The 11,173-nt window shown below is 42.0% G+C and overlaps 1 protein-coding gene across 1 annotated transcript in view; it reads left to right on the top strand.

Annotated features, from left to right (window-relative positions):
- Positions 1–632: 632 nt before the first annotated feature.
- The window catches only part of MEOX2 (mesenchyme homeobox 2), a 51,663-nt gene continuing 41,122 nt past the window's right edge, over positions 633–11,173 (top strand). The window contains exon 1 of the mRNA XM_061996974.1: positions 633–1,675. Within this exon, the coding sequence (XP_061852958.1) occupies positions 1,165–1,675 (511 nt within the window). The 5' untranslated portion in view covers positions 633–1,164. The remainder of the gene's footprint in view (positions 1,676–11,173) is intronic.

The following is an 11,173-nucleotide window of genomic DNA, read 5'->3' on the forward strand; positions in this document are numbered from 1 at the left end:
CGTGTCTTTCTCCGGCCAGACTGGCCCGCCTGCTGCGCGCCGGTAGTTTCTTCGCAGAATCAGCTCCGCGATGCGGGGGGCACAGCGTGAGGTGCGGGAGGAGAGAGGGTGCGTGCCGCGGCTCACGACGGGAGCAGGGCCGTTGAGTGCAGGTAGGCGGGAGTGGATGGGTGTCCCTCTCCCCCGCGCTTCTCGGGGTTGGCGACGTCAGCTCCGACCGCCCGCAGCTCCGCACGCCGCCGCGGCCCCCTGCGCGCTGGGCAGCGCTGCGCCTTCGCACCTGTGCGCGCAGGTGAGGCGCGGCCCTGCACCCTCCAGCCCCCGGGAGACATGGGTGGCGGTAGCTCCCCCCCACTCCCCCGAGCAAGCCCCGCGGACCCCGATTAACATCTTTATTGAGCTCTCCTGCCGTGCTGCCCGGGGGGCGGCCGCACCCCGAGCAGGACCGGCCGGCTCCGACGGGGTGGCGATGGCCCCGCGGGGGCCGTGCCACTGCGGGTCACTGCCGCCCCCGCCCCCCCACGCCGATCCGCCCTAGGGGCCGGGCGCGGAGGGGCGCGGCAGCCTCGGCGGCTCCGGGGCAGCCCCGCCGGCGGCCGCGAAGGGAGGTGAGGCGCGGAGAGAGACGGGCTGCGCCCCCCGGAGCCACCCCCCGTCCCCGTCCCCTCCTTCCTCCCCCCCTCCCGTCACAGCCGCAGGCGCCCGGGGCGCGGGCGCGCATCGCTACCGCCCGCTGACGGAGCGGCTGGGCGCGGGGACGGCGCTGGCGTTTTGGAGGGAGTTTGCATGTGGTCAGCGCCGTGTTGCTAAGCCAGCCCCCAGCTCACATTACACACTACTGTATTTATAACCTCTCGGAGCTGTTTCCCCCTTCAAGCAGTTCTCTGGGACCACCTTCTATTGGCTTCAACCTCTCCCGCTTCTTGACATCTGGGCGGCTCTGAGAAAGGCTCATCTAGGTCCGAGTGTTTATGCAGCGGAGACTGGCCGCTAGGGCTAAAGACCTGGATTATCTGAGCTCAGCCGCCGGCTGCAGGGTCTGTCGTTGCCGTTTTGGAAAAAAAAAAATCTCGACCCCAGCCTGTTTACAGTGAAAGTTGACAAAGGGTGGTGAAGTTGGATCTTTCCTAAACTCTCCTGCCGCGAACCTGAGACTTGCATGCCATGGATCACACACTCTTTGGCTGCCTGCGCAGCCCCCATGCCACTGCGCAGAGCTTGCACCCTTTCTCCCAGTCTTCTCTTGCCCTGCATGGAAGATCTGACCACATGTCCTACCCTGATCTGTCTTCTTCTTCTTCCTCTTGCATAATAGCGGGATACCCCAACGAGGAGGGCATGTTTGCCAGCCAGCATCATAGGGGGCACCACCACCATCACCATCACCACCACCATCACCACCAACAGCAGCAGCACCAGGCTTTGCAGACGAACTGGCACATTCCTCAGATGTCGTCTCCTCCCGCCGCGGCCAGGCACAGCCTCTGCCTTCAGCCTGACTCAGGAGGACCCCCGGAGCTGGGCAGCAGCCCCCCCGTCCTGTGTTCGAACTCTTCCAGCCTGGGCACTAACACCCCCACGGGGGCAGCGTGTGCACCAGGGGACTATGGTAGGCAGGCTCTGTCCCCAGTGGAAACAGAGAAGAGGTCCGGCAAAAGGAAAAGCGACAGCTCAGGTAACGGTTTACGCTTTCCCTTGCGGGACGAGACGCTCGGGCGGAGGGTGCCGGGGGGAAGCAGTGCTGTCGGTCCCGGGTTTCCCGCCGCGGATGGGCTCAGCTTGCCTCGACTCACTTGAGCTGGCCCCGGCCCGACTCTGCTAGCCCCGGCCCGGCTCCGCTGGGCCCGCTGGCCCCGGCCTGGCCCCGCTGGCCCCGGCCCGGTGTTGGCCCCGGCCCGGCCCTGGCCGCGGCAGCCACAGCTCTCGCAGCCCGCTGACACTGGGCTACTGGGTCGCCCCTTCCTTCAAACGCGCTCTCGGGATCGCCATCATTACATCTGGCTTTACTAGGGCTACGGGGTGGTGGTATGGGGAAGAAATAAAAAGGAAAAATCCAGCACGTGATGGAGCATGAAATCAAGGTGGCGGTGGGGAGGAGGGGAGAGTTTCCTACAGTCAAGGAAAGAAACGTTTGTAGTTTTGGCGAGTATTTTAGCATCTGGTCCCGCGTCCCCCTCCCCCCTGCCCGATACGCCACCCCTGCTTCAAAATTCGGAATCTAGCGCACTCCTCCGCCCCTTCGCCACGGAGCAGACTGCCGTTCCGAGGCGACTGCACAACGCCGGGAAACTCTGCCTAGGAAGTGGGAATTCGGGATTGTAGCTGGTGCTTCGCAGCCCTGTAGGATCGGGGTGCGCCTGCATCAAATCCTCACCGTGGAAGGGGCAGCATTGGGACTCTAAAACAAATGGGTGAATGGGAGTTTTAAGAAAGCTGCTTCACTTCAGTTTGCTGGTGGCGGGGGTGGAGGGAAAGAAGGAGCTGTCGGGTTTTAAAAATCTATGCGATTCTTACGAGTATAAAAACATGTAGACTCGCAGTCATTCCAGGGCGACGATTTGGCATCATTGAGCGTGAAAAAAAACTTGACATAATCTCCGCTTTTCAAAACGACAAAGCCTGTCAAAGTCTTACCCTGACAAAAGCCACTCGGCGAAGGCAACACGACCGATGGCACTTCCATTAGGGCACAAATAACCGTGAGTTCGTAAAAAACATAGTGGGACAAGCAGGAGACCCTTGAGAAAGAGCGGGCTCAACAGTTTGAAAACTCAAGAGCAGGCGTAGAGAATTGTTCGTTATCGAGGAACAGAAAGTGAAAGGCTTTTCCAGATACTTACGAAGTCCACAACTGGAACTGTGACCTCTCTCACTCAAAATGTTGTGAGCTTGGTAAAGTGGTAAGCGATAGAAACTATTTTTTTAAATACCCTTCAAAGATACCGTCATTTTTGTCATTTTCCAATATGTTAAGAAATGTTTACAGTAATTCAGAATGCATTTAACTGAATTTCATCTTACATAGCTGGTATACAGGCAGAAAATTTTTAAGATTAAAAGACATACTTAATTAAACCACCGGTGGTGGAATCCATTGTGCATCTTCATTACATTTTATGCGATAAAAGTAATTCTCTGGTTTTGTGTGGTACAGGAGCAATGCTAAAATTTGAGTCCCCATGTCTATTGGGAAAATAACTGTATGCCTGTTGGTGTAAGGATTTATTGCATTTGTCAGTCTATTCAAAGCTGAAGGAAAAAAAGAAATCAGTCCCTTTCACTGTCAGGGAAGTAGCTGTATGGCTTTCTGTCTATTTCATTTTGTAATGAAAACAAAAAAAACCCCACCAGTGGGGAATGTCACAAAGCTTTCCCTGAAGTGACTGGAACCTTCCACACCACTGGATTTAGCGGACAAGAGTTCAAGACATTAGCCATAGTTATGCTTATTTTTCGCTGTGCCCCAAACCTCACTTTATAAGATTTTCTGAAGATCAAGGCAGGTAACTATTTCCTCCTCCTTTCCCCTGAGAAGAAGAAAAAAATATTAAGGCCATTGATAGAATTGTGAGTCTCTCCAACTGAAAATAGGCATCTTTTGATAACAACTAGGTAGCCACTGTATCTTTGTTTTTTCTTCAGGAAAAGCCTGAGTTTTGGACTGGACATTTAACCCCACCCCTTTATTAATCCTGAACTCTGGTGCTAGATATTTAATGCTTTTCTAGTTTATGGCAATCAAAACTATTTCCAAGTCTCTGCATTTCTATATTTGTAATCTGCTTTTCCCCCGTTTGATTAAATATAATCCCCTTTATTTCTCATTGATCTATTTTTTTAAACAAATTACCGTACTTGAAAGAATTTCATCCATGCCTTCCCCATATTTTGGAGACACATTCATCACACTTGGAACTACTTCAATAGGCATTTGTATAAAATCCTAATAGTAAATAACTAAGGTTACAGTGCTAGCATTCTGAGACAATTATTAATGCTCTTGCTTAGTTACAGATGTATTTCCTCTTCCTAAGTGTATCACTTAAAGCCGCAGAATGTCCAGTGTTTTCTTGAGCGTAGAATCTGTTCTCCATTTCATAGCAACTGAATTAACCTTAGTCTACCCCTTTCTTGCACTAATCTGCTTCTATTTCTGAATGTTTCAGGTCAGAAACATTGATTCATAATGATGAGTTTATTGATAGTTTAAAGAAAGTAAAATGGGAACGTCCCTTGTATAATTTATCTCCCAAACTAGTAACTGTTGCTCAGCTATATAGATACTCTGAAAATTTGCCATCAGAGATACCCCATTTTAATGATTTGTTATGATGATGGAGTACAATTTTTTGAAAATTATGAACAGAAATCCATGGACGAACAAAATTTTGGACGATGGACTGTGTACTTGTCCCTGTGCTTGCTCTTTTCCCCTCGCGTTCATACATTGCAGGGGAATGGGAGGGTGGAACTATTTTGCGCTGTACCCTATTATACTTTTATTTGGAACTGAGAAAGCAAGGTGAAATGTGCTTTTGTGGTAGTTTTACGAACTGACTTGCAGCTTTCTTTTGCCTTATCCCAGATTTTATGCAGTTTGGGAAGTTTCCTCTTAAGTCATTGAATAGACTGCTACAGAATAGGGTGAAGTACTCAACTTGTTCCCAGACTGGGAAATAGAGCTTACTTTGTCATCGACCCCTGCATGCTACAGCTGTCAGTGTCTCCCGTTTTGTAGTCACTCTCTCATTATCTTCAGAACATTCCTTTCAACCTGCGTGGGCCCAGAAGTGGGTCAGTAAACTGGTGTGTGAGTTGAGGAGTGATGCATGCAAATCTTTAGATGTTAATGTTTTTGCAGTGAATAATGGCAGCTGCATCTTTGCCTTTGTAACTCAGCTCTGCATATGTCAAGGATGCAGGAATAAAGAGACGATACTAAACTGGAGAATAGGTTACAAATACATTTGCCTATTTTGAAGTGCACTAATGGTCAGAATTATCCGTGTGCTAATGAGGTGTGGATGAAAACCATGCTGAGCATATAAAAGCCACATTCTTGGAGTGCTTTGTTGCTTTCTGGTATGAGTAGTTCTGTATGGAATATTTTTGATTTTTCTAATGCCTCCCCTTCTCATTACTTGCTTGTGACTTTTGAGGCCATTTTATTTCTCTGTTTTACAGAGTAGGTTTTGATTTTCAGATGAAGCAGAACACATCGAACGCAGAACTTCTACTGCCATTGTCTAAGTTGGCTTACTTAGGTCCAAGTTTTCTTAAAGCTTTGGTCAGGAGAAAAGTATATTAATGCTTATAAAGAAAGTGTGATCTGGTTTTACTGAGAAGTATGACAACAAAGTGAATCTGGTAGCCCTAAGGAAGCCTAAAATACTAAGGGTAAGACAGTATCTGTAGTATGCTGAAAAGACCAGGGGGAGGCTGAGTACTATTGAAAGAGTTTTTCTAAGCACTAGAGCTATTCAAACATTAAATTGTGATAGATAAATATGTTATAAATTAAGTTGATTCCAGTCTAATATAGTCTAATGTAATTAAACATATGCCTCGTTTTTTTTTTTAAAGAAAAAAGGTCTGACATGGAAAAAATGTTTTTATTTGGTGCAGATTTCCAAGGAAAGGCTAGCAGGTAATAAGAACTCTTCATGGTTTTGGCTATATTTACAATGGTATCATATAGAAACACTGCTGTTAACCCTACAAAAACATTTGAGGAGTCCAATGTTTCAATAACTGTTCTGCTGGGTTTTGTTCATTGACAAATCACATGAAAAGAAAACAATACTATTTTTTTTTCTTAGTGCTTTAACATCTTCTAAAATGTACCTATTCTCAACATACAAGCACTAAAATGTTACATCTCCAGAGAATTTATTTTAAACACATCTAAATATCATAAATCATTTGCACTTGTTTGAAATGGTCTCTAAAAGCAAGTCATTTTGATAAATGATTATAAATACTGAGAAATCATGGGTTTTGAGGAGTTCTGATTGGTTTCTGAAACACATCAGTAAGAAAAATGAGCTGCACACTTGTAGTCAAAAAGAACTGTGTAACTGATTCATCAATGTGTCTGTGCTTTTCAGCGTGGTTGTAAATGGAAGCAAAAAAGAATACATATTTTTCTGGAAAGAATTAATTTGTTTGGTATCCAGTCAAAGCATCTTTTATCATTAAAAAACCCACAACAGCAAAAAACACCTCCATAGATTTCGTAAATGAAACAAGTCCAAAATCCAATCAATGATCATCATAGTTTTAGAGGAAAACTTTTGAAGCTGATTGCTTAGAAAATGTTGGGCTGCCTAGTGGGCTACTTGATAGATTGTTTGATAGATGAAAATTTTCAATACGGTCACTTTTGCTCTCCGCAAATTTAATCAGACACTTTTCTGGGACTGTAGAATTTTTAAACGCTATTTTACTGATACACTCTAATAATTCTCTGCCCAAAGAGTACTTTTGTTTGGAAATAAATAAGTATGGCCTCTAATTATGTATTTCTGACTGGCTTATGTATATAATTCCATAGGATTTTTACCCTCTGCCCCATGCACCCTTTCAGAAATGTCAGGGTCGCAATCCAGACATTCACTAGAGCACAAATGTTTTCGTGAGAAGGTCTATTGACTAATGGAATTATGCAAGTGTTCAAGGTTTGTTTGGTGATTTTTTTAAGATGTTGGAGCTTAATTCTGTTACTTTGTTTTAAATCTTTGTCACAGAAATGTAATTGCACAGTATCCTTTTCTTACTTGATATTAAGTGCTATCAAGGATCCCAGTCTTCAAAACAAAGTCACCGAGGAGTCTGGATGAGTAAGAAGTGTGGTACTAGAACCAAATGCAGAGGAAATATGGACAGATAGGGATTAAAGATCCAAACATTTTAGCAAAATATGGAGAATATTTCAGTAAAACTTTTCAAAAAATTATGGTTGTAATTACCTTTCTGTATTTTTAAAGAGCTGCGGTGTGGTTGGGAAAGAAATATATTTTCCAATTCTTGCAGATATTTATTGATAAAATACTAGTATTGTCTGACTGAGCAATGCCAATTCAGCATTATATATACAAACTGCATTTTAATTTCAATGGTTGTAACACCCTAGGATAAAGTTTATCCTAGCTTATCTGGCATAAGTTCTTTAGTATTTTGCACAGTAAGTAATCAGATTCAAAATTTTTTGTTGTTATCATTTTTAGATTTGTTAATTATTTAATAAGTACTGTTTAATTGAGGCTGTTAATCTGCATGTAGTTTGCCATTTGGAAATACTCAGTCTTTAGTAATGTGATGACTCAATATGCTGTATCTTTGGATTCCTCAAGAGTAGAATTGAGCTCTGTGTCTTGAAATTCAAGGGAAGGTGACAACATTATCTTTGCTGCTGTCTGATAATAATATGATACTCCTCACCAGAGTATTGCTTTCAGCAGATACAGTGTTACACAGCGGCATGAATGATCGCTGTAGTATGTTTCTTTCAGTAGCAAAACGTATTCTACTGAACAGTTCTGCTAATCTCTGGAAAGGAAGCGAAATAAATCTGGTTTCAGCTGCTAGCACAAGCAAAGTTGAAATCCATCAGTAAAATGTAAAAATGCTATGTTATCCTGTGTCCTTGTTCTAATATACTAAAGAATGCAACTTGAAAGGATGCAAAAAGAAAGTCATATTTTTTAAATATAAATACTTGCATGTGTCGCTAATAAGGTTTCTAAGTAAAATAGTGTGGTGTTAGTGAAGTTTGATAAACAGTGCTTGAGGCTACTTCATTACATCAGTGCACAGCTAGGCACTGAACCCAGTCGTCTGATTTATCTCGAACCTGTGCCCTCGCCTTTTATGTCTGCTTCACCAACCTATGCAATGGCAATACCAGTGCTTTCCTTACATTTATACTATTTACCTAAGGCTTTTATTTAAAGAAAAGCTTTGTGTGTGATTTTGTATATGCATGCTCTTTTTTTTAGTGGATTTTAAAAGCATGGAGATCTGCATCACCATTTCTCACATACTGCTGCTGGTGATAGGGTAGGAACAAAATGGTTCACATCCACTTCAGGGAAAAATCTTCCTCTTGCTACACAGCAGGGCAATCACATAATCTTTACCAATATGTGCCTCTGTGGCTGCATAGATATGTACAGCAAGAGGTCATTTGACTTGTGGGTCAAATGACAAGGTTCTGGGTTCTTTGATGACCAGAGAGCTGCTTTTTATTGTATTTAATTCAGAAATAGTCTGTTGTAATTTTATTGGATGCTCACAGTCTGGTCTTCTATGTATTTAAAGTATTTGAATCCCTGAAAAAAGTTATTAAAATAAATGGTTTGTGAACATACATGCTAAGGGTAGTTTTACCTGGAAGATATTGATGACAACATTCCCACTGATATTTGGAAGTATGAGATTTTAAGATTTATATTATTACTATGAATGTAGCTTAGCTTGGGAGAAGGAGATGGACTAGTTAGCCGTGCCAGTGCTTATGCTTTTTGTGGTACACTCTTTTATGCTTCCAGCGGCAAACACAGCAAAGGAAGGCCTGCTGCCATCAGTTTTCTCACATTTTTTATCCTTGATATTTATTACTGTATATTACCAAATATATATCCTTTGATAAGTTTACCTAAATGATATACATTTAAAATAATATTTAGTAGACAAAGGTTTAAATCACACTGATATTATTCCACATCTGTTAATTTAATAGAATCACAGAATCATAGAATGGTAGGTGTTGGAAGGGACCTTTAGAGATCTAGTCCAACCTCCCTGCAGAAGCAGGTCAACCTAGATTAGGTTGCATAGGTACATGTGCATATATCTCTGTGATGTCACCAGTGCAGAGCTGCATCACTGTATACTAGCATTCACTGAGTGATTCAAAGAGGGGGAAAAAAATGATCAATATAAGAGGATATAGTAGTAGAGAGCTTACTGTCATACATGAAAACTTGCTTCTGAAGTCTTGTACTAAACATTATAAATAGACTGTCAAAATTCTACTTGTTAACATTAGCAATATTAAAGAGTCATTGTAGAATACGGAGAATGTCCTTAATTTTGCAATCTTGGACCTACAGAAGAGAGTAACGTACCTCCTATTTGGAACATGAGTTTATTTTCCACACGGAATAATGAATGCTACAAATAATTTTAGGGGTAGATTACTTGACTGGAAGCCGTGCATATTACTAAATAGGTGTGCAATTATACATCAAAGAAAAATCAGAAATCATGTTTAGAAATTGGCTACTGAATATTTTGATGTCTGACCTTTGTATTGAAAGTTACCTGTGGTAAATAAACCTTGCAGTAGTGGGAAAAGGGGCACTTAAAATATATAAACAGAAGAAAACATACATGAAAACTTAACAGTCATTTAAAAGAAAAGTTATTTTGTACTTGAACTTATGTTTCCTTTTATCTTTCTTTTCAATAAAAGAAATCAAAATAATGTACTAAACAGCAGAAGAAACAAGTCTCAAAAGGAATGAGTAAAATCTTTCATTTATGATGGAAGAGCATAGTTTTACTAAAGCAATAAAATCAAATGGATTATGAAACTGTAACTGGAAGCCAACTAACCTTTTTTCTCTTCTCTTTTCTTTCTTTTCTTTTCTTTTCTTTTCTTTTCTTTCTTTTCTTTTCTTTTCTTTTCTTTTCTTTTCTTTCTTTTCTTTTCTTTTCTTTTCTTTTTCTTTTCTTTTCTTTTTCTTTCTTTTCTTTTCTTTTCTTTTCTTTCTTTTCTTTTCTTTTCTTTCTTTTTTCTCTCTCTCTCTCTTCTCTTCTCTTCTCTTCTCTTCTCTTCTCTCTCTTCTCTTCTCTTCTCTCTCTTCTCTTCTCTTCTTTTTCTCTCTTTTCTTGGGCTAGAGAAAAATTTTTTGATTGAACATTATTTTGTCAGCAAATAGGATATGAAAAACTAAAATGGAATCAGATTACTGGAGGCTTTAAAAAGCCTTTCTTCTTTCTGCATTCTCTCACATCTCTAATAGCTATTTTTGTATTTTTAGCAAGTGAGCCTGAACAAATGTTGACTTAAATAAACTAAGTTAGATTCACATCAGTAGCTTCTGCCACCATTGTCAGTTTTAATTCTTGGACTTTCCTACGATAAAGCCAGTATGTATTTAATTTTCTGTGTTTGGAGATGAATGAAATCTTGGATGTGCTGAAGTCAAAACTAAATGCTGAGCGGAGCCAGAATGTCACAGCAGAAGTAATTGTAACGCTTTCATATAACCACACCTGAAGTTAAGCATATGTTTATGCATTTTTGAGAACTAGAGGCATTAGTCACTTAAATTTGCCAAGCAGAAAAAACTGTTTTCCACTTTAGTCCTTCTAAAAATAGATACTAAAAAATCTGTTGGACATATGTGGGCTGACAATATAGTGCTGAAGAGAATTGACTGAATCACGGAGTTTTGTACCTGCCAAGCAAAAAATGTCATGTTCTAGAAGTGTGCAATGTACTCATGAGTGTGCATGGGGACTTCTTTGGAAGGGAGTGTTTTTACGGGATGAGGGACACAGGTCTGGATAACTCTTCAAGCCTTTCATTTTCTTCCAGCCACTGTAGAATACCAGAATGTTCTAGGCCCCATCCTTATAGGATAAGTGGACAATCAAAACCTACTTGTCCAAATGTCCAAATGTGTTTATTACTATACAAAGAATGGTAGGAACAGTGACTATATGTCCCCTAATTCATGAAAATATCAGTTGGTCTAGTGAAGGAAAAAGAACTGAAATCAGATGTGTTGATAAAGTATATGATGGCATATTTTGTAAGGCTTTGGCACCCTGAGCTGGTAAAAACAGTGTGAATGGAAGCCTGGGCGGCTACAGTGACACTGACTGCTTGAAGACGCTTGTAAAGCTTTGTGCTTAGAATGCCAGACAGTATTTTCTGCCAGCAGAAAACAGCAGTCTAATGTGGGCTAAGGCGTGTTCACTCCATTTGAATTGATATTTTCTGAAGTAAACTTTAAAACCTAGTAAAAGTCTGAGAGTCATAGTCTACATTGGGCATTGGGGGAACTGAGAATGTTGGAAGTCCTTTGCACTTTGGAATTACTGGTCTGATTAACTCAGAAGTGACACAGTAGTATGAAGCTCTGTTTCCTTTCCTTTCCTA

The sequence above is a fragment of the Colius striatus genome, chromosome 5 (assembly GCF_028858725.1).
Source record: "Colius striatus isolate bColStr4 chromosome 5, bColStr4.1.hap1, whole genome shotgun sequence".
Classification (NCBI taxonomy): Eukaryota; Metazoa; Chordata; class Aves; order Coliiformes; family Coliidae; genus Colius; species Colius striatus.